The sequence below is a fragment of the Neltuma alba genome, unplaced genomic scaffold (genome assembly GCF_004799145.2).
Source record: "Neltuma alba isolate B1F8T4 unplaced genomic scaffold, ASM479914v2 tig00011441_pilon, whole genome shotgun sequence".
Lineage (NCBI taxonomy): Eukaryota > Viridiplantae > Streptophyta > Magnoliopsida > Fabales > Fabaceae > Neltuma > Neltuma alba.
The window spans coordinates 526095-549212 of NW_021636123.1; the positions used below are offsets into that span (position 1 = coordinate 526095).

At 34.1% G+C, this 23118-nt stretch overlaps 3 protein-coding genes across 3 annotated transcripts; all 3 read left to right on the top strand.

Annotated features, from left to right (window-relative positions):
* The first annotated feature begins 8318 nt into the window (after nt 1-8318).
* On the top strand, nt 8319-8741 carry LOC114713634 (uncharacterized). The gene has a single exon (XM_028898304.1). The coding sequence runs from the start codon at nt 8319-8321 to the stop codon at nt 8739-8741; it is 423 nt and encodes a 140-aa protein (XP_028754137.1).
* A 998-nt stretch (nt 8742-9739) lies between these two features.
* Nucleotides 9740-11771, top strand: LOC114713635 (uncharacterized mitochondrial protein AtMg00860-like). The gene is made up of 2 exons (XM_028898305.1): nt 9740-10304; nt 11614-11771. Exons 1-2 carry the CDS (start codon nt 9740-9742, stop codon nt 11769-11771), a joined length of 723 nt encoding a protein of 240 aa, XP_028754138.1.
* Nucleotides 11772-19495: 7724 nt separating this feature from the next.
* LOC114713636 (probable LRR receptor-like serine/threonine-protein kinase At1g07560) lies at nt 19496-19963 on the top strand. Its single transcript, XM_028898306.1, has one exon. It carries the CDS (start codon nt 19496-19498, stop codon nt 19961-19963), a length of 468 nt encoding a protein of 155 aa, XP_028754139.1.
* Nucleotides 19964-23118: the final 3155 nt, after the last annotated feature.

A 23118-nucleotide genomic window follows, 5' to 3' on the forward strand; every position in this document is an offset into this window, starting at 1 on the left:
TCATGTCATGTAAGACCTTCTAGGAAGATAATAATCATTCCACACAACAATTCTATTCCAAGGGGCGGAAGGGCTCAATGAATGAAATTTAGAGTATCCCCCTTGTATCCTTTACCCTTTTTCCTTCACATCAACAAATTTGTAATCCCCATTTACATTAATAGAATATTTGGAAGTCTGCATGCAAGTAATCACGCAAGGGAAACCAAAACCTTCCATTATACCCTTAATGAATTCCCATTCAACAGAATCATATGCCTTGTGCAGAACTCACAATATGGTTCATTATATCATCTCTTTCTGTAACCGTTTGTCCATTCTCACCGAGCCTCTGTCCTTTTTGTGTTCGTCACCTGCTTATAGCTATTGTGCTCGGGTTGTTGCAACACACTATTGTACAATCTGCTTTCTTTAATATATTCCTGCAAGCATCCCTTCTCTTGAGTGATTAAAATCTGATTAAACCTGTCAGTCTTCAGCACCTGTTGAACTTCGTCTAGTTTCACTTTGGCTTCTTCTAGCTTCTGCTTTAGTGCATATATTTCTTAACATTTAGTTCTTTTAGCTTCCCTTTGAGTATCTTTCTTTTAGCTTCCATGGTACAACCATAGACCTCCTCGTTCCAAGTCTCAGTTACCATTTGAAAAAAATCCTGTACCATCAACCAAATATTTAAGCCGCCCACCAAAATCCAAGCATCCATCATTCCACTCACAATCACTGAAACATCTAACTATAACTGCCTTCTCTGTTCAGTTTCATTATAGGCCTATATAAACATCACAAAAAATTCATACTCACTGTTGTTTGATTTACCTCTAAGCTGGCTGGATACTTTTAACACTGTCACAGCAATGTCTTGAGCCTTCCATGACACCATAATCCTACGATTCTTGTCACATTGAATTATTGGATTGTGCAACCCATTCATCTTGCAATCTTCTCACAATCTTATCCTAATTGCTTTCCTACGCAATTTATTTCTCCTGGCAAGTTGTTTTACTGCAAATTTCTTAAGGGGATCATTTAGCAGCCCCGTGTTCCAGGCAGCAAAATTCAATCTATCCATTAGGCATCATACTTCGCTACAAGTACTGATTTCCCACTGGCCTTACATTTTGTTTGGTATTGTTTGGCCCTGGCTTGTTCTCACTTTTGCCTCTGGCCTTCTTTTGCCCATTGTTCGAACCAACTTCCTGCCAGTCTTCATTAGATGTCTTCTTCCCTTCCTCAGGCTACTTATCTTTAGGCATTTCAGCAGTGATCTGTTCTGGGCCATTACCATCTGCTGTCATAGTGTCCTTGTTGTTAACCCATACTTGCTTTGAAGCTTATTTCCCTTATGCCTAAATCTTAAGCACTTTCCAGATTACCATGGTTTCCATTCATATACAGTTGCCTACATATATTCCTTCCCATCTGGTCCTCTTAAAGTAAAGCTATTTTTCAGATCAGTGGTAGCACTTACGTCTATTAGCACCCGAGCATGTGATAATCGCTCTTTGTTTGCTATATGTTCATCAGCATAATAAGGCTTACCTAAAATGCTGGAAATTTTACTCAACATTTTAGTAGACCAAAATTGGAGGTCCAACTCAAGGAAGGTCACCCAGATTGGCAGACATTTCAAACTGTAAGGATCAGGCTTCAACCCAAGACTCCATTGAAGAACGAACCGTTAGTCGCCTTAGGTCCACTCCAAAAATTAACTGAATTAATACAGTACAGTGCACAATCCGGGTCGTATTCACTTTAGGGAGTCTCTAAAAAGATCCTAAGTAACTAAGTATGCAAAAGAGAAAAAATTATAGCAGCAATACTTAGAAAACAAGAGCAAATCCAAAGGCAAACTTTTTTTAAAAAAAAATTCAGCTCAAATCAACAATGATCCCTCCCCCACACTTGGTCAATACATTGTCCTCAATGTAAGAAAAACAACATTATCTTAACCTAAACTCTCAAGTGAAGAGGAAGTTGTGAAATCCGATTTGAAATCAAAGCACAACACGTCACTATCACAAAGATGAGAGAAGGGAGGGATAGGATAAGATAATGTGGAATAAAAACGAACAAGTATAAATCAAGTGATCAAAAGAGATGGAAAAATCAAGAGCAAACAAAACAAACAATTACTAAACAGAAATAAACAGTTACAACTACAACTAATGAAAAAGTTCCCTCCCCCACACTTACTCCTAACTATCTCAGCAAACAGATATCACCAGCAATACAACAGAAAGTAAAGGAGTAGGGTGGAAGGGAATAACTGTGTGATCAGGGGGTCTTTGCTCCTTGTGGTAGTGCTTCAGCAGATGGCCGTTGACTTGTGAAGTTATACCAGTCTCCTCATCTATGAGCTCTACTGTGCCAAAGGGGTATACTTTAGTAACTCTAAACAGACCTTCCCACTTGGTGATAAACTTCCCGAGCATTAGCTTCAACCGGGTTTTAAACTTTAGAACCTTGTCACCTTCATGAAACTGCTTCCTCATAATCTATTTGTCATGGATCATTTTCAGCTTGTCTTTGTAGATTCTGGCATTATCATAGGATCAAGTCTCATTTCTTCAAGCTCTAGGAGTTGCATCTTCTAATTGTCAAGTGAAGATTTGAGATCTACATCGCATGCCTTAATTGCCCAATAAGATTTGTTCTCGATCTCTATAGGTAGATGGCAAGCCTTGGCATAGAGCAATTGGAAGGGAGACATGCCTATAGGGGTCTTGTAGGCAGTCCTGTAAGCCTAGAGAGCTTCCTCAAGCCTTTCACTCCAGTCCTTATGGGATGGTTTCACGATCTTCTCAAGTATTCGCTTCACTTCCTGGTTAGAGACTTCAGCAAACCTATTTGTTTAAGGGTGATAAGGAGTGGCAAGCTTGTGATTGACTCCATGTTTAGCCAATAGAGACTTGATGGTTTTGTTGCAGAAGTGCGTTCCTTGGTCACTGATGATTGCTCTTGGAATACCATACCTACAAAAGATATGAGAACATAAAAAGTTGGCAACCGTAAAAGCATTATCTTTCCTAGTTGGCACTGCCCCTACCCATCGAGACACATAATCTACTGCATTCAATATGTTTTAACAAAATCGACACGTTTTAAGAAAAATTTAATTAACAAATTTCTTTAATTCATTGTAAGTTATTTATTTAGTTCTTGTGTATCCAAAAGAGAGTTTTCATTTTGGCCTGCTTGGAGAAAATTTTACAAATGGTGAAGAAGCATTCAATACCGTGAAATATTTTTTTAAGTACATTTAATATCTTAAAGTATTTTATGGTATATAGAATACCTTGAAGTGTTTTTCAAGTGTATTCTTCACTCTAAAGTATTTTTTAGTGCAATTTTATATTTAATAATTTAGAATGCTGGATACACTAAAAAATGATTCAGAGTCTTGGACACATCTCAAAAAATACTTAGTTATAGATGTACCACAATATAATTTAGGGTGCTAGACCTATCTAAAAAATATTTCAGTACTATGTTGTACATATCATAGAATACTTTAGAAGGGCGCTGGATGTATGGATCTTGACCCTTTTATAAAAACAAAGGAATATAATGTGCTGGTTTCATAAGCATAGACTGTGGAGCAAGCAACGATTACACAAATAGTGAAACAAGGTTTTGGTATCAGACAGATGAAGGCTTCATTTCCAGTGGAACCAATCAATAACTAGCCCAAGGCTTTAATTACAGTGATAATCCAACTATAGCATGACAGCTATTAATTGTAAGAAGTTTCCTGGAAGGGAAAAGAAACTGTTATGCTCTAAAACCAAATCAAGACAAGAACAAATATTTGGTGAGAGCCATATCTTTATATGGCAATTATGACTCCAAAAACCAAGTTCCAGTGTTCGATCTCCACCTAGGGGTCAATTATTAGGCCACAGTTAATTCAAATGATACGCAGTTATATGAGATAATAATGATACAACAAGATGCCACCACTGAGACGGTACAAGTATGCTTGACAAACGCAGGACAAGGCACACCTTTCATCAACACTTTGGAATTAAGGCCATTGAACAACTCTCTCTATCTCGCTCCTCTTCCCTTATCTCTAAACCGAAGAGCCTATGGCATCCCCAGTTCTAGGCTCCAGCACAAAATTAATATGTATTATTCTCTTTCTACTACTCTGCACTAACTTTTTCAATTGCATTAAGGTACATGTAGCATCCTGAAGTATTTTCTTAGATGCACCCAGTACACCGAAATATTTTGTGCTGCGTTCAGCACCCTAAAGTATTTTTTTTGCCTTCATGCTAGATCGATCAAAAAATATTTTTGAGTACTAATTGTACCTAAAAATTACTTTAGGGCACTAGATGCACAAAAAAATACTTCAAGATGATGGATGCACTAAAAGAAATACTTCAAGGTGTTGGATGCATCACAAAATACTTTAGGATACTGAATGCACCTGAAAAAATATTTCGGCTGCTAGATGCACCTTAATCTTTTCTAATTTGTTTTTGGCAATATAGGTATGAGGAGGATGCGTATGACCGCTTGTGGACCAAATATAACTTTGGCAACTATTTTGTTCCCTTAGAAACAAGGGTAGAAGTAAAGGCTGAGAACTCCACTTATGAACTACCATGGGAAGCATTATCCACTGCTATACAGCCCATGATGAATCATTCTAATCTCTTATCCTTAAATGAGACGGATACTGATATACTTATTCAATATTATATGTTCCTTTGCTTTGGAGAAATTCAAAAGCTTCCTTCTGGCCACAAGAGAGTTATCAATGTCACTTTTGATGATAAAGATTCCTCCTCTAAACTTGCTCTCCAATATTTGAAACCTATCACACTAAGTTCCAAGAAGATGACTAAAGGGATCGGTGATAATGATTATTTTTATAATTAAATAGGTGTAGATTTTGAATTATATCAGTAAAATCTGTGGATAATTTATACCTACTTAATTATCTTGTATAGATTTTCTTCTTTTAAATCAATGATAGGATAAAAGATGATCTTGTATAAAATCTACTCAAATCTTTTATTATTTTTAATGCAGGAGATATAAAGTTATTGAGAGAGAAAAAATATCACAAACAGAAGATAAAACAAGAGGGGAGCAACATTCGCTCAGAGGCGTGAATTTCATGGAAGGAGCTGATCATCAATTATGATATAACATAATATATTATATGGAAGGATATAAAGGGATGATGAGGCGTGGAGCATGCAGATTCAAGGAATAAATCAATTGCAATTGCAATAGTATAGTATAATATATTATATTATATTGATTGAATATAAGGAGGGGATAAAAGGATAACCGTGGCAATAGTAACGCAAGGCAAATGATATAATATATTATATTATGTTGGATATATATGGATGGATATGGATAACAGGCGGTGATTCGAGGGAGAGAAGGTGCACAACCATTATAAATAGGAACTGGGGGTACAATGAACGAGGGGCAATGAGCAGAGAGCAGTGGAATTCATTCGTAAATCTCAGTTTTCACTGTCACGGCGGCGTGGAATTGGGATGAACGGTCTTAGCGGTCACGTGAATTTAGTGGAACAGCAGCAAAGCTTTGGTCTTTGATTCTTCATTCTTTTTTTTTCTGGCGACAGCAGCTAAAGAAGGATTATACACCGTTTTGCTCTCTGATCTTCATCTTTTATTCTGTTATTTCATTCTAAATATTTATCTTTCACGTTATGGATTTTATTTTGGCCATGTGTGGCTAGTTCTTTTCTTTAATTTAGAGTAGCTATGAACTTACTTATGGATTAGACTTTGTTTTCATTTAATTAATTATGCTTGATGTTAATTTTGGATACTTAATCCTGGTTTAATATATCTATTTAATGTTTGGCCATCGTTAAATATGAGTTTGAGCATTGAGATTAGCCTTGACAAAGGAAATCTTAATTAGGCTCTAGGATTGAGTAATATGGGATTAAATTTTTATCTGATTTGCGAGCAGGATAGAAATATACCTAGGAGCCCCATATAACTGATGAAGAGTGAAATCAATTTATCCTCTTAAGTATTTGAGTTAGACATAACCTTATTATTTAGGAGAGGATTATAAGTGGATCAAAAGACACTTTTGGCTATAGATACTCTAGATTAACTAAGTTAACATTGAGACTAATTAGTTAAATAAAAGTAAAAGTCTATCAAGCTAATAAGGGATTAGTAACTCTAGGTTGCCTTTAATATTGAATTTTTTCGGCCTTTATTCGTTTTATCTGATCAACCATAATTCAGCTTGCTTAACTTAATTGAAAATAAGAACTTTAATGCCTAAACACTATTTTATCTGATTCTCTGTGGGAATGATACTCTATACTTACTCTTTATAACTTGATCGACACGTGCACTTGTGTTATTCACAATTTGTGTGCATCAAGTTGTTGGCGTCATTGCCAGGGAATTACGGCAACTAGTTTTTAGAATTAGAGGACCTTTAGTAATTTAAGCTTAAGCATTTAGTTTTTTTTTTCTTAATTTATTTTTGCTTATTTTGATAGTTAGGACAATTTTCTTTATTTGAATTTTAATTTAATTTTTTTTCCATTGTCCAATTCAATTCTTGATCTTTTCCCTCTTTCTCTTTGCAGTCATTCATAGTATATGCCACATAGATCAAGAAATACACCTGTGAAGACAAGAAGCGTGAACGAGCTTCTAGAGACAACAACACCTAAGCATACAATTCGCCAAACTATAGAAAAAGAGATGGCTGAAGATGAAAATGATAGATTGGGTGTCAATGAATTCTTGGGAAAACAACCCTAAGGATACCAATCAGGAATCAAAGTGCCATAATTCCAAGCCACTAATTTTGAGATTAAGCAAACAATGCTTAAAATGTTGGAATTTATTGGGCAATTTGGACGATACAGTAATCAGGATCCCAATCGACATCTAGTCGAATTTCTTGATGTGTGTGATTCTTTTAAGCAGAATGGAGTTCCTAGTGATGTCATTCATCTCCGGCTCTTTCCTTACTCTTTATAAGGGAAGGCTAAAGAATGGCTCGACAACTTGAAAGAAGGTAGTATCTCATCATGAGATGACTTAGAAGAGAAGTTTTGATCCAGATTCTTCCCTCATAACAAGACAGTGGATGCTAGAGCCCAATTGATGAATTTTAGCCAACAGTTTGATGAGCACCTATGTGAAGCTTGGGAAAGATTCAAGTTGCTAGCTAGACAAAGCCTGGGACATAATCAAGAGAAATGGATTCTACCTCAGATCTTTAGTAGTCGGTTGGCACCTGAGTCCAAATCTGAATTAAATCCTATTACAAATGGAGGAATTACGAAGCAACCGGTGAACCATTTTAGAGTTGCTTGGATGATTTGGCTACTGATTATATTCAGAATAGTAATGAACAGAAACAAGTGAAATCTGTAGAACAAGCTAATGATGACTCTTCTTCACAAGTGATAGCTATGCTCAATACTCTGAACAGAAGATTTGACTACTCTTAGAAGCACGAGTTGACAAATCCAATAGAGGACAACTAGGGGTTAATGCCATGTATACTCTGTGTGATTATTGTGGAGATGGACATGCTTCTTAATAGTGCCCTACCTTTCAACAAGTAGAGCCAATAAACTATGCTAGAAATTTTTAGGGTAATAATCAAAACAATCCTTATGCCAACAGTTACAACCCAGGATTAAGAAATCACCTTAACTTGTCTTGGAAACATGGTTCAACACTTGATCAAGTGTCAACTTCTGGTGTAAGGCAAGTCTCACCTCTTGGATTTTCTTAATTGTGAAGGCAACATATCCCTAACCAAGTGCTCAAGGTTGATTTAGAGGAAATGATGGCTAAGCTCATGTCTTCTCAGATTAAAAGTAATAAGAGCAAGCCAACATTAATGCAAGAGTAGACTCATCACCTAGGAATCTTGAGGTGCAAATGGGGCAAATCGCAATTGCTGTGAATGGGCTTCAACAAGGAGGGTTACCAAGCAGTACTATACCTAATCCTCATAAAGATGGTAAAGAGGAGTGCAACGCAATCACCTTGAGGAGTGGTAAGCAATTACCCCATATATCTCCTAAGGCATCAAAGTCGAAGCAAACGACCGAGGTACGTTCTGAGCCTAGCAAGAATGAACCAACTATTGATGAGAGCAAAACTAATGGTATAGCTAGTAAGGAGAAGGCAATCGGGGATCCTAAAGTAGTGCTACCACTTCCTTTCCCTCAAGTGTTTCAGAAGCAGGTTGAAGATCAACAATACTCTAAGTTTTTGGAATTCTTCAAGTAACCTCTTATCAATATTTCTTTTTCTGAAGCATTAGAGCAAATGCCCAAATATACCAAGTTGCTCAAGGATATGTTAAGCAAGAAGAGATGCCTTACTGAGTATGTAACTGTGGCACTGACAAAGGAGACAACTAGCATAATTAAGCCCCACAACCCTCTGAAGTGTAAGGATCCTAGTTCTTTTTCTATCCCATGCTTTATTGGGGAACAATTTAAAGGTTGTGCACTATGTGACTTGGGGTCTATTGTGAACCTTATAGCCCTCTCTGTTTTTAAGAAGCTCCATTTTGAAGAAGCTAGTCCTACGATTGTTACACTTCAGTTAGCTAACAGAAGTCTCTCATATCTATACAGCATCATCGACATTGAAGAGGACAAAGAGATTCCACTAATTGTTAGAAGACCATTTATGGCTACGGCAAAAATATTAGTGGATGTAGAGAAAGGGACAATAAGTCTATGATTTGGTGATAAGTAAATCACCTTCAATATGGAGAAAATAATGAAGCATCCAAATATTGTGGAGCAATGTGCAAGTATTTTGGTGATAGATGAGTTGATTCAAGAGGAGTTAGATTCATTTGCTAATAATGACCCGCTCTGAACATTGTTAGCTGAAATTGATATTGGGGAGGATAGTAGCTAAGGGCAAATTGAGCATGTTTTAAGCACCTTTACAACATTCACTAAGAGATGTTGGCAATTTGAATCCTTAGGGCTAGAATCACGAACGACTCCAATTATTAAACCTTCTTTAGAGTAACCCCCAATGTTAGAGTTGAAGCCACTTCCATCTCATCTGAAGTATGCATATTTGGGAAATTCTAAAACATTACCAATAGTAATTTCATCATCACCTTCACTAGAGCAAGAAGAGTGGTTACTACAGGTGTTAAAGAATAATAAGAAGGCTATAGGATGGACAATAAGAGATATTAAGGGAATTAGCCCTGCTATAGTGATGCATAAGATTCTACACAAAGATAATCATAAGAAGTCTGTTCAGAACCAAACGAGGCTAAACCCTATGATGAAAGAAGTGGTAAAAAAGATTATTAAGTGGTTGGATGCTGGAATTGTTTATCCTGTTTTTGATAGCTCGTCGGTTAGCCCTGTGCAATGTGTTCCTAAGAAAGGTGGCATGACGATAATCACTAATGAATAAAACGAGCTCATCCCTACTCGAACAGTTACTAGTTGGCAAAATTGTATGGACTATAGGAAGCTCAATGAAGCCACAAGGATGGATCATTTTCCACTTCCTTTTATTGACCAAATGTTAGACTAATTAGCTGGCAAGGAATTCTTTTGCTTCTTGGATGGGTATTCAAGATACAATTAAATTGCTGTACATCCTGATAATCAAGAGAAAACAACATTTACTTGTCCTTATGGCACGTTTGCCTTTAGAAGAATGCCATTTGGTCTTTACAATGCACCTGCCACTTTCAAAGGTCTATGATGAGCTTATTCTCTGACATGATAGAAGAGAAAATGAAGGTATTTATGGATGATTTTTCTGTATTTGGTGAATCATTTGATAGTTGCTCACTGAACTTAGAGATGGTGTTGAAAAGATGTGAAGAGACATACCTCAGACTTAATTGGGAAAAATGTCACTTCATGGTCACTAAGGGAATTGTCTTATGTCATAAGGTGTCGAAAAAGGGCTTAGAAGTAGATAAAGCAAAGACCTCTGTTATTGAGCAACTTCCCCCTCCATCAAATGTGAAGGCTGTGAGAAGTTTCTTAGGCCATGCTAGCTTTTATCATCGATTTATCAAGGATTTCTCTAAGATTACCAAGCCACTCTGTCAGCTACTTGAGAAAGATACACCCTTCAACTTTGATCAAGATTGTTCGAAATCTTTTAAAGAGCTTAAGAGACAATTGATATCTACTCCAATCATTATTGCTCCTGATTTGTTATTGCCATTTGAGGTGATGTGTGATGCAAGCGACTATGCAGTTGGAGCTGTTCTTGAGCAAAGGAAGGAAAATGTATTTCATCCAATTTACTATGCTAGTAAGACTCTAACAGAAGCTCAGGTAAATTACACTAGTATTAAAAAAGAGCTACTAGCTATAGTGTTTGCTTTTGATAAGTTTGAAGTTTATTTGATGGGTGTTAAAGTTACTATCTTTACTGATCATACTGCAATCAAATATCTAATAAGTAAAAAAGAGTCCAAGCCTAGGTTAATTAGATGGATCTTATCATTGCAAGAATTTGACATTTAGATAATTGATAGGAAAGGTTGTGAAAATCATGTTGTTGATCATTTGTCTAGGTTAGAGAATGAGAAAGATGAAAAATGAGATTAACGATAGCTTTCCTGATGAACATGTGTTTGTTATTACCTGTATTGAATTGCCTTGGTATGCTAATTATGTGAATTTTCTAGTTTGTGGTGTTCTTCCACCTAATGTCAATTCATATCACAAGAAAAAGTTTTTGCATGATGCGAAATTATATGTGTGGGATGAAATTTTTTTATATAAGAGATGTGCTAATCATTGTGATGCATGTCAAAGAACAGGTAACATATCAAAAAGGCATGAAATGCCCCAAACAGGCATTCTCAAGGTAGAGTTATTTGATGTCTGGGGAATTGATTTCATAGGGCCTTTTATTTCATCTAGCGGACATCAATATATTCTAGTTGCTGTTAATTATGTGAGTAAGTGGATTGAGGCTATGGCATGCCATCCTAATTATGCTAATACGGCTATGCGATTTTTGAAAAAGAACATTTTTACTTGTTTTGGCACACCAAAAGCAATCATTGGTGGTGGGGGGACTCATTTTAATAACAAATTGTTTAAAAGTTTGCTTGGGAAATATGGAGCCACTCATAAAATGGTTTTGGCACACCATCCCTAAACCAATGGCCTATGTGAAGTATCAAACAGAGAAATTAAAAGGATTTTGGAAAAGACTGTAAGTCCTACTAGAAAGGATTGGTTAGATAAGCTCAATGATGCATTATGGGCTTATAGGACAACTTTTAAAACTCCTATTGGTATGTCTCCGTATCAATTGATCTTTGGAAAAGCATGTTACTTGCCTATTGAGCTAGAGCATAAGGCATTTTGGGCTGTAAAGAAATTAAATTTTGATATGAATCAGGTGGGTGAGAAAAGATTGATGCAACTAAATGAGTTAGATGAATTCTGACTACAAGCTTATGAAAGTTCTAGAATTTATAAAGAGAGGACCAAAAGATTTCATGACAAGCACATTTTAATTAGAAAATTTGAATTTGGACAGCTTGTTTTGCTTTATAACTCATGTTTGAAGTTGTTTCCTGGAAAGCTTAAATCTTGATGGTCAGGGCCTTTTAGGGTGATTTCTGTGGCACCAAGTGGAGCTGTGGAGGTCAAAGATGAAAGAACAGGTGATTGCTTCAAGGTGAATGGGCAAAGACTCAAACATTATCATGGTGAAGTAGATCGACCAAAGATGGTCTACTACTTATTTACGCCTTCCTAATTTGCTGATATAGTCAGGCTAAAGACTCTAAATATAGTGCTTATTGGGAGGCAACCCAATAAATTTTGCTCTCACTTAGTTTTTTTTCCTTTTTCTATTTCATTTGTTCAATCTTGTTTTGCTGACGACCACTCCCATATTTATTTTGCTCTCTCTGTTTTTTTCCCCTTGTTTTTCACCATGCCCCTCCAAAGACTTGTTACAGGAAGGGAATGCGACATTAAAGGAACTTGAGGAGGTCCTCTAACTCCTAATTGACAATTTAATTAGAGAAGTACTAGTTTCTTTCTTTTTTATATTTTCTGCAACATTGAGGATAATGTTTGATCTAAGTGCGGGGAGGTGATCTAAGAAATTTAAGGGTTTAAGAATTTTTTTTTAGTAACTTGAATAATTTGGAAGGAAAAGAGGTATTTTGCTTTGATTTTGAGACTACGGGGATTTAAATAAGTATATCTTAGGAGCTAGTTACATGAAGGGAAGTTGATTGCATATACTAAAATTTATGTGATGATGCATTGTTTAGCTTGATTGAATTGAGTAAGATAGTATAACCCTGTTGGAAGGAATTTTGAGCTTGAACATTCGATTCTAGTGTGATTTTTTCACTTGTTTCAACTTACTTTTCAGAATTTGTCTTAGTTCTTTTCACAACTACCTTACACATGTGAAATTCTTTAATATGATTAAGGCATTCATATTGCTAGCCAGCTAGACCAAATGGCCAACCATTTAACATATACATCCTTTGTTACTCCTTTCAGCCTGCTGGCCTTTTCTTTCATTCATGATTCATCACATAACACCTTTCATACAAAAATGCATTAGTTATTTTATTTTAACCCACCCTACTTGGAGTATTATCATTAATAAATAACATTATATAATATTGTATCCTCATGATCATGTAAAACACATGTTAGTAATTAGGGTGTAGAGGGAAAAAAAGTAAAAAAAAAAAACAAGAAAGAAAAGAAAAAGAAAATTTCCACCAAAAAAAAAGGAAAAACCAAAAAAACAGAAAAAAAATTTTGCAAAAAAAGGGGAAAAATCACTCTTACACCCTAATTACTTGATAAGAAACTCATTTATCAATAAATACTGCATATATATTTGTACTCCAAGTTATTTTACTTCAATCCTTCCCATCAATTTCATGCATTCTTGAGAAATTATTTTCATACCCTATGCATTACGAGCCACAAAGTCCTCTTGATTATTGAATGCACATGTAACCTGTCACAGCTTACATCTAGGATACCTTATGGTCCATTTAGAGCCAAGTTTGACCACTTTGGATGGTCTTAACCTCAAAAATTCTTAAGTTGGACGCTGATTTCACAAAGTTACTATTCACTTGGTAAATCCAGATTTTCTATCCAACTTTGGAAATTCGTAACTAATTCTAAAAAACTTGAAACGGAGTACTTCAAAATTCTATAGAAAGCTCTTTGAATGATTTTTCAAGGAAAAATAATCTCATGTCCTAGTTCCTTAAGAATTAGTTCCAGATTTTTGTGGAACTTACCACTGTTCCAATTGGTAAAAACTACTTTCCAAAATTTTAACCTTAACTTTAAAAAATCACCAAAAATCATACACACATCCATTTAAAACATGTTACCTATCAATCTGAAGCACATGGAGTGTACTTTACTCTGCAAAATATCATGATCATCCAAGGTAGACAACATATTCAAAACAGAGTCACAAACTCGCTGTCTTAACAGAGTTACAACATCATAAACTTCAATACAATTCCCAAAATAAAACCATAATTCAACATGCATATAACATGAGCTTTCTCAACTTACTCCCTTCTTCTTGATGGTTCAGCCCCTATGGAAAAGAGTTACATTTGGAAGGAATGAGATTTCAAAGAAATCCCAGTAGCAATAGAAAATCAACTATAACATCAAGCATGTATCAATTACAAGCATTCCAACCTTTTGCTATTAATAGGAAACTACTTAACCTCATACATGTAGCACTTTAACATGCAATAGCCAAGGCACTTAAAACAAGGAGTATAACTACACAATCATCATCATCATCATCTAGCTCAATCACATAATAGCACGTGAAATTGCATAGTAATCAATACAACAATTAACATTAAAGTTAATTAAATCTTGCTACCTTTCCTCCAATGCTTTCCTTGCCTCTTGATCTTGGTCCTTTCTTCCACAAATGTCAAAGCCTAAAATCACATTTAAAAAGGGGCAACCACACATCACAACTATGCTACACAAACATAATGTGAAATTCAAGAAACCCTTAACTCCTTTGTTCTTGAATTTTTGGAATTGATTTCCAACGACCTAAAAATTATCCCAATAGGTCAACCCTACATAATTTTTCTTGTAGAATCCAAATATGAGTTTAAAATTTTCAATACACATCTCCTCACTAATGATCTTGATTTGGCCGAGTGGTAGTGATTATAGCCCTTCAATTTTCAATTTCATTTTAATGCATTCCAATGCTTATGGCATAGGTTTACCCTACACAAACCTTCATTTTAAAGCCAATGGAAGCATCAAAACATGCAAAATCTCATCCTAGGGCACAATCACTGTTTGGCCAAAATATACATATAGGTTCCTTAACATGAATTTCATTCCATAATCATGTAATACCACTTGAAACAACTTGTAATCCATGCATTTAACTTAGGTTTAACATCATATTCTTTCTCTCCCAACCCTTACACAATTCAGCCAGCACCAAAGCTAAGGAGAAATCACCAATTTCAACCATAAAACTCAAGAAAACAAGGCAAGGAACAACATAGAACAACCTATTAACCTTATATCCAAGCTTAGTTGATCAAAGGAGGTAGCTTTCTCTTAGTTGTTCTTCAAGAATCCAAATGGCAAGAGTTTACCCTAGGGTTCTTCACTTTGGCCAAAAATGAAGGGGGCTTGGTGGCTATTTATAAGCTAAGCATTAACTAATTGCCATCCAAGTTCAAGAAAATTACATTGATGATGCGTCAAGCTAAGATCTCTTCTTGCATGTTCTCTTTTCTTTATTTAATTCCAAAAGAAATGGATTTTAAAAGTCAAAATCCTCTCTACCCCTAGTTTGACAAGTGGCACAATGAGAGCCAAGCAAAAATGTGTGTACTTTTTATCTTTTTTAGCACTATTTTGATACTGAATCAGCTCTGTCTTTTTCTATATCAGTGATCTAAGCTTCCTAATTAATTTTTTTCAGATCCTTAACATTTTTTTATCAATTTACTCTTCCAAAAGAGCCCTCCTTTACTCCCATAATTGATTTATATCATTAAAAGAAAAGTTCTTTACTATATTAGTTTTCTTGCTCAGGAGTTACTTTTTCGGGTCTCTAGGCTCTTTAAAACTTTCTTGATTATTTTGTAATCTCTTATAAATCCCATATAAGTTCCATGAATTTTTTCGGGATTTATCTAACGTCATAAGTATTTATTCAGAATTTCCCCAAATAAAACCCTAATTAGCATAATTGGACTTTAAATTCCTTTAAAGATTAAACAGGGGTATTTTGGGAATAAAACCACTTGTACAATGTCTTATAATTCTCAAGTCACTTTATACTTTTTTTTTAATTTTCTAAGGCTCAAAAATATTTTTCATAATTAATTTTTGACCAATTTACCTAATTAGTCAATATCCAATAATTACTAAAAATTCAATAATTATTGCTTTCTATCATAATTTCAACTTTTGAGCCTAGAATACTGTCCAGAGACCTTTTTCCCAACTTCCATAGTTATTTGCTAATTTTTGGGAATTTCTAACATATTTTGCCAAATTTTCATATTTCTTTCCACTATTCTGGCCCTTAAATGTCTAGGGATTTTCTTACTCTCAATTGTAAAATTTCTAGATGTGACATAACCAGTGGTAGGGAATTAGAACTACTACAAGCCTATGGTAGAGTAACTGAGCAAGTGAACTAAGTGAAAAAGAACCCCAATGCTAGTAAGTTGAGTGATACACTTTATCTCCTTGAGTGACTATCTTGCTTGAATTCAACCTTATTAAGCTTTGTATCTTAATATGAGTTTCTTTATATGTGATTGATGACTTGCATTGTAAACTTGGTTCCTAAGCTATGTCTACTTTAATCTTTGAAGTCTATTAGTCAATTCAATTTGTCTCTCTTCTTAACTCCTCTCTCTTCTAGAGTTTTTTTTTTCGGCCCAAGAGTGCAAAAGGCTAAGTGTGTGAAAATTTGATAATGATTATTTTTATAACTAAATGGGTGTAGATTTTAAATTATATCAATAAAATTTGTGGATAATTTATACCTATTTAATTATCTTGTATGGATTTTCTTCTTTTAAATCAATGATAGGATAAAAGATGATCTTGTGTAAAATCTACTCAAATCTATTTTTAATGCAGGAGATATAAAATTGGAAAAATTCTAATTAAATCCATTTGAAATAGAAAAATCCTAATTTAAGCCTACATTTTTAACAAATTCTTAATTAGGCCAAGAGGCCTAATTGGAGATTTCTAAATGTTGCTAAAAGACCAAAATGCCCTCTGTGATTAAAAAGCCTAATTTTAGTTTTAATTCTTTTAATTGAATTTAACTAACATGTTTTTTCTTTAAATATTATCATATGAAAATTTGGCCAAAAATATTATCATATAAAAAAAATCACGATTATGGCCAATAAAAAAATTGAAGAGTCAAGATAAAAAAAATACATAATTTCTAGATATCCATAGAATTACAAAAATATGGGAACTAATAAAAATTTTACGATTTCAAATGTCAAAGATTAACAGGATCAAAGATTTTTTTTTGTGTGAGAAAAAATCAAATAAAAGATTCATGAAATTCTTGAATATCTATCAAAATTAATTTTACTGTTTCAAAAATTACATTGAGACTCATCAATTCATCTTCAATTTTTTGGTCTCCAAGATTTATTCAATATCAAATTTTTATTATATAAAAAATAACTAAAGGGCCATAAATTCTAGAGTTGACATAACATTCACAAGTACGAAACACAACTTTGACATAAAGTCTAAGAAAGACCACATCCTCATTAGTAAATCTACTAGAATAATTAAAACTAAAATTAGGCTTACACCTACATTCAATTTTCCTTTTTGATTACAAAGAGGCATTTTGGTCTTTTTGCAACATTTGAAAATCCCTAATTAAGCCTCTTGCCCTAATTAGGAATTTGTTAAAAGTATAAGCCTTAATTGGAATTTCATTATTTCAGATGGATTTAATTGGGATTTTCCCTATAAAATTATTGAGAGAAGAAAATATCACAAGTAGAAGATAAAACAAGAGAGGAGCAACTTTCACTCAGAGGCGTGAAATTCATGGAAGGAGCTGATCATCAATTATGATATAATATGATGTATTATATTGAAGGATATAAAGGGGTGATGAGCCGTGAGGCATGCGGATTCAAGGAATAAGTCAATTGCGACTGCAATAATATAATATATTGTATTATATTGATTGAATAAAAGGAGGGGATAAAAGGATAACCATGGCAACAGTAAAGCAAGGCAAATGATATAATATATTATATTATATTGGATATATATGGATGTATATGGATAAGAAGTGGTGATCCAAGGGAGAGAAGAGGCACAACCATTATAAATAGGAACTGGGGGTGCAATGAAAGAGGGGGCAGCGAGCAAAGAGCAGTGGAATCCATTCGTAAACCTCAGTTTTCACTGTGACGGCAGCAAGGAATTGGGATGAACGGTCTTAGCGGCAACGCGAATTTAGTAGGACAGCAGCAAAGCTTTGATATCTGATTCTTCATTCTTTTTTTCTGGCGACAGCAGCTAAAGAAAGAAGGATTATACACCATTTTGCTCTCCGCTCTTCATCTTTTTATTCTGTTATTTCATTCTAAATATTTATCTTTCACGTTATGGATTTTATTTTGGCCATGTGTGGCTAGTTCTTTTCTTTAATCTAGAGTCGCTATGAACTTACTTATGGATTAGACTTTGTTTTCATTTAATTAATTATGCTTGATGTTAATTTTGGGTACTTAATCTTGGTTTAATATATCTATTTAATGTTTGGCCATCGTTAAATATGAGTTTGAGCATTGAGGTTAGCCTTGACAAAGGAAATCTTAATTAGGCTCTAGGATTGAGTAATATGAGATTAAATTTTTATCCGATTTGCAAGTAGGATAGAAATATACCTAGAAGCCCCATATAACTGATGAAGAGTGAAATCAATTTATCCTCTTAAGTATTTGAGTTAGACATAACCTTATTATTTAGGAGAGGATTATAAGTGGATCAAAAAACACTTTTGGCTATAAATACTCTAGATTAACTAAGTTAACATTGAGACTAATTAGTTAAATAAAAGTAAAAGTCTCTGAAACTAATAAGAGATTAGTAACTCTATGTTGCCTTTAATATTGAATTTTTTCGGCCTTTATTCATTTTATCTGATCAACCATAATTCAGCTTGCTTAACTTAATTAAAAATAGGAAGTTTAATGACTAAACACTATTTTATCTGATTCTCTGTGGAAGCGATACTCTATACTTACTCTTTATTACTTGATGGACACATGCACTTGCATTGTTCACAATTTGTGTGCTTCAATCGGCTTCACAGTTAGAGCAACAACTAATTCTGATGCTCCTCCTATCATCAATGCCCTTGAAATTTATCATGCATGTTCTCCCTCAACAATATTTCCCTACTGCTACACAAGATAGTATATATTACTCTTATTGTTTTCACCCATCATTTTTTAGTTTTTAATTATCAATAAATTAATTAACGAAAGGAAAAAAGAAAGATAAAATTTGAACCTTTTTGGTTGTGTTTATTATTGAAAATTATGCAGTTAATACCATCAAGGAAATCAAGCTTATTTACGGGATCTCTAAAATCAGTTGGCAAGGTGACCCATGTGCTCCATCTAACTTTGCATGGGATGGTCTGAGTTGCAACTCTAGCAATACTACAAGGATCGTTTCATTGTAAGTTGTGCCATAATATAATATTGCTCTTGTTTATGATCCATTATATATTTGAATCATTCAAGGAAAATATCTTGCGTATACAAAAATTGTTTAAGAAGATAATAAAATGCCCCATTCTATAGTTTAGGGTTTTGTTCATAAAATATCCGAAATCATGCACATATAGTCAAGTATCACAGTTAATTACAAGCTACAAATTACACTCTCATTTTTTTTTCCTCACCTTTAGTGGTTAACAGCTATTACAAATTGCAAATTACACATTGTAGGAACTTGAACTCAATGAAATTAATGGGACGAATAGCAACATCATTTGCCAATTTGGAAAAATTGGAGTCCCTGTGAGTTGTTACTTAATTTAGATGGGATCTAAATATTTCAAATATTATTATGTTGTTCATGATGTTGGATATTATGAACAACACTTGTTACCTCATGTTCACAGAGATTTGTCGAACAATGAATTTACTGGGCTACTACCAGAATTCCTTACAACTCTTTCTAATTTGAAATTCCTGTAAGACCCTAATATTACATTGCAGCTTTCATATATACTCAGACAATGAAGTCATGTATGTATGAATTCCCATTTATTTCATCTTTTTCCTCTTGTGGTAATGTTGCAGGAAACAAGCTCACAGGTTCAGTTCCTAGAGCTTTGAGGGAAAAGGCTAATTTAGAGCTAAGGTTCATTTATTTGTTATTGTTTTATCAAATTGTGTTTAGTTAATGGCATCAAATTTGGCTTTAATGGCCTCAAAAGAGAACTATTATAGACTAACTGATTATTGGCATTACAGATTTCAAAGATCTGGAAACCTAAATAAAAAAAGTGACATCTACAGTTTTGGGATGATTCTTCTTCAACTAATCACAGGTCATCCTCCAATAAGAAGAGAACTGGAGAGTAATTGTTTTATAGTTGATTGGATCCGTCCTAATATTGACAGTGGGGATATCCAAAGCATTGTTGATACAAGACTGACAGGTGAATTTAATGTTGGTTCTGCATGGAAAGCTGTTGAGACAGCAATGTCATGCATTGCACTACCGTCCCTCCAAAGGCCAGATATTAGTTATGTGTTGCATGAACTAAAAGAATATTTAGCTATGGAAATAGATCATGCCAATTCAAATGGTTTACAAAATCATCCAATCAATCATTCTGGGCAGCTCACTACCCTCGCAGCTAGGTGATTGCTATACAATAGTATATGGTGTGAAAGGAGATGTGTGTGTGTGTGTGTGTAGTTCAACATCTTATTTGTTCTTTTTATTTTGGTTTGAATGTGAGAATGGATATTGTTATATGTGTAATATATATAAGGTAGTTTTTTTTTTAACTTGTACGTTTTGTAGAAGTTATGTTTTAATTTGTTAGATTGGAAAGCTATTTGACTTGATCATATTTACCATTACTCAAACCTTTAACAAGGATATTGGCTCGCAAATATGGATTTCTTATATATTCCTGAGGCCACCGAAGCCTCAAGTTTTAATTTGCGAGTGTTTCCACCTACAAATCAAAGCCAACATTTTCGAGTGTGAAAAGTCAAACATGATTTTCCCAATTTTGATGGTTCTCTCCCACGGAGATGACACGAGAATGTCATCAAAAATGGGGGCAAAAAAAAGGAGAAAAGTTGTTTTTTCATTAATGAAACTATTCTAGGATTAAGTTCCTGACATTAACAGATGTTAATTTTTTAGATCCGGATTTTCAGACATTCCTTAGTTTCATCACTTAATTTGTTTTTAGATGTAGTGCATACATTCTCTCAACTCCTATAATGCATATATAATTAACAAAAGTTCCAAAATCACCTTACCAAACAAAGTGTTTCCAAAATAAATTCTTGAACTGAACCATCGATGGTTTCAAAATTAGCTCCCAAAAAACCTGCATCAATATAATAAAATTAAATACCACATGCGCAAAATATTAAAAAGAAAATTTATGCATTAAATTAAAAACTTAAGAACTTAAAATTATTTAATAAAATCAAATAATTATCAATTAAGCTCAATAAATATTAAAAACTCTAAATTAATAGGATAAAAAATGTACAAAATTGTAATTTATTGGCATTTTTTGTTTGTGTGTTAACTTTTTATAATGACACATGCGCTTAGAATAATAAAGTTTCATTCATTTCTACCATGTTGACATCTTCATTTTGATTCAGCTAATTCATTGAAAAATTTTATTAAGGTACTTAGTAATGATAGACTTCATCACTCGAGCGAGAAAACTGTTTTAGAAAGGTACTCAAATTCTATTTTCTTTTGTTCTGTTTTACATAACTAAGCTAAGGAATGAACGGAGAACAATGTCTCATCACTGAGGCTATAGTTTCTTGAAGTGTTCTAATATTTTTGAAAATATTATCAATGCTAAGCTTATTAAGCAGTTAAGCCCGGCAAAAAAGTCATGGACTAGCTAATTTCAACAAATTAATTAGTTACTGTAAACTTGTAAGTACAGATCGTATAATAATATACCTAACTAATTTTAAGTAAAACTATATTGTTTTCATAATTATGAGCAATTGACTAAATTTATACACACGAACACAATCCTATACAATTGGAAAAAATATAAAGAAATTTAATCTTAATAATCAACTTTATTTTATTATGATATACTACTTCTGGTCTTAAATATAAGATTTAATTTATAATATAAACTATATTACAAATAAAATACTATATTTAGTACGGTAGGTAGTAAATAAATTTTTTAATACATTGAAGAGATAGATTAATCTGATAATGTCGTTCTCATAAAAAGAATTTTTCTATTTCAAATTGCCCTTAAAGCCATGGTTCCCCGCGCTCCCCACTAGCCCTTCACAAATTTTATAATTGGGCTAAATCTGTATACCAAGCCCATTTTATGATTTTAAAGAACACAATAATTTCGCACAAACAATTTATCATTGATACAATTATAAATTATAAATGAACTAACATAGTAAGAAATTGGTTCATAACTTACAAGTTTGTAAGTTTAAATCCTGCTTTCACTTTTACCCCAAAACAATTATAAATAAAACCCAGAAAAAGAACTGAGTCCGGTTAAAAAGAGCTACGATTTTACAATTGGTGAGGATTTTGCGATCAATTTGGCAGAATGATGAACTCTGGTTTTGAGGAGAGTCAAAGATCAGATCTCATGTTTTTCTTGCAGCGAAAGTATATTACACGGCCGCCATGTCGGCCACCGTGATCTATGAGCACTTGAAGCTCCTCATCCTTTCTTTCCTCCTTCCTCATATTCTCAGCCCCCGCGTTCAGACTTCAGACCCAAAGAGGTCAGATTCAATTCCTTGCAATTGCAACTGTCATCATCGTACATTGTCGCAACCATCTTCAACTTCATCTTTCGTTACAGGAAGCGATGGCGTCAGAGGTATAATTATGTTCTGTCCTTTTGGATATAGAAGCTGTCTCTATCATCATCATTTCATTCTCTGTTCTAAAAAAGCCATAAAAAAACAGAGTAATAACAAGAAGCCAAAATCCAGAATCCGAGAAGTTATGGTTCCCTGTCTGACTGTGTTGATGAAGTTAAACTTTCACCTCCCCATTGATAATAAACCGAAACGTTTGACCCGTTCGCTTTTAGTAGAGATATTACCATATGATTTTGCGAAATGAGCCACCTTGTTCGATGATGGAAGTTGCGATTGCAAGGAATTGAATCCCATCTCTACGGGTCTAAACGCAGGGGGTGAGGATATGAGGGACGAGAAGAGGGAAGGGGGACTGAGGAGGGGAAAGAAAATGCCACGATTGGATCACTAAAATCCAAACGTCGCCGTTTTTGGAGATGAGCTTCCAGTCCTCGCCGATCTGCTCGGCAGCTAACGCGGACTCAAAAAAAGAGAGAAAAATTGAGAAAAATTATTTGGAAAATAATTCATAAGGACTATGCAACTTAATTTCTTTCATACGTAATCCATGTTCACTTGTATGCAATTATCTTTTCTTGCGTGATATCTCTTATTTGTACAACTAAATTTTCTTTATGTACAATTCCTTTTTCCTAAATGCAAATTACTCATAATGTTTTTTTAACAACTTAACTTCTAATTTGTGTAATCCAATATCTGAATATCTTACGAATCATTTGTCAATTAATTTTATAACGAGGCATTTATCCTAATTTTCCATTAAAAAAAACTATGCTGAAATAGTTGAAACTGAAAAAGTAACATATACAGTTGGATAGTTTTCAGGCACTAGGAGCCAAAAAATAAAAACCCACATAAGGCGATATCAAGATTCAAACTCAAAGCCCCAAAGGTTTTGGAAAATAAAAATTCAGAGCCCAAAGGTGGACCTGGGCA

Bases quoted from the DNA above. Each gene is read 5' to 3' on its own strand.
- LOC114713634 (XM_028898304.1), top strand. From the start codon at position 8,319: ATGCCCAAATATACCAAGTTGCTCAAGGATATGTTAAGCAAGAAGAGA.
- LOC114713635 (XM_028898305.1), top strand. From the start codon at position 9,740: ATGAGCTTATTCTCTGACATGATAGAAGAGAAAATGAAGGTATTTATG. The intron at 10,305-11,613 runs GTAAGACTCTAA...CTTGATGGTCAG, and splicing joins TCATCCAATTTACTATGCTA to GGCCTTTTAGGGTGATTTCT.
- LOC114713636 (XM_028898306.1), top strand. From the start codon at position 19,496: ATGGCATCAAATTTGGCTTTAATGGCCTCAAAAGAGAACTATTATAGA.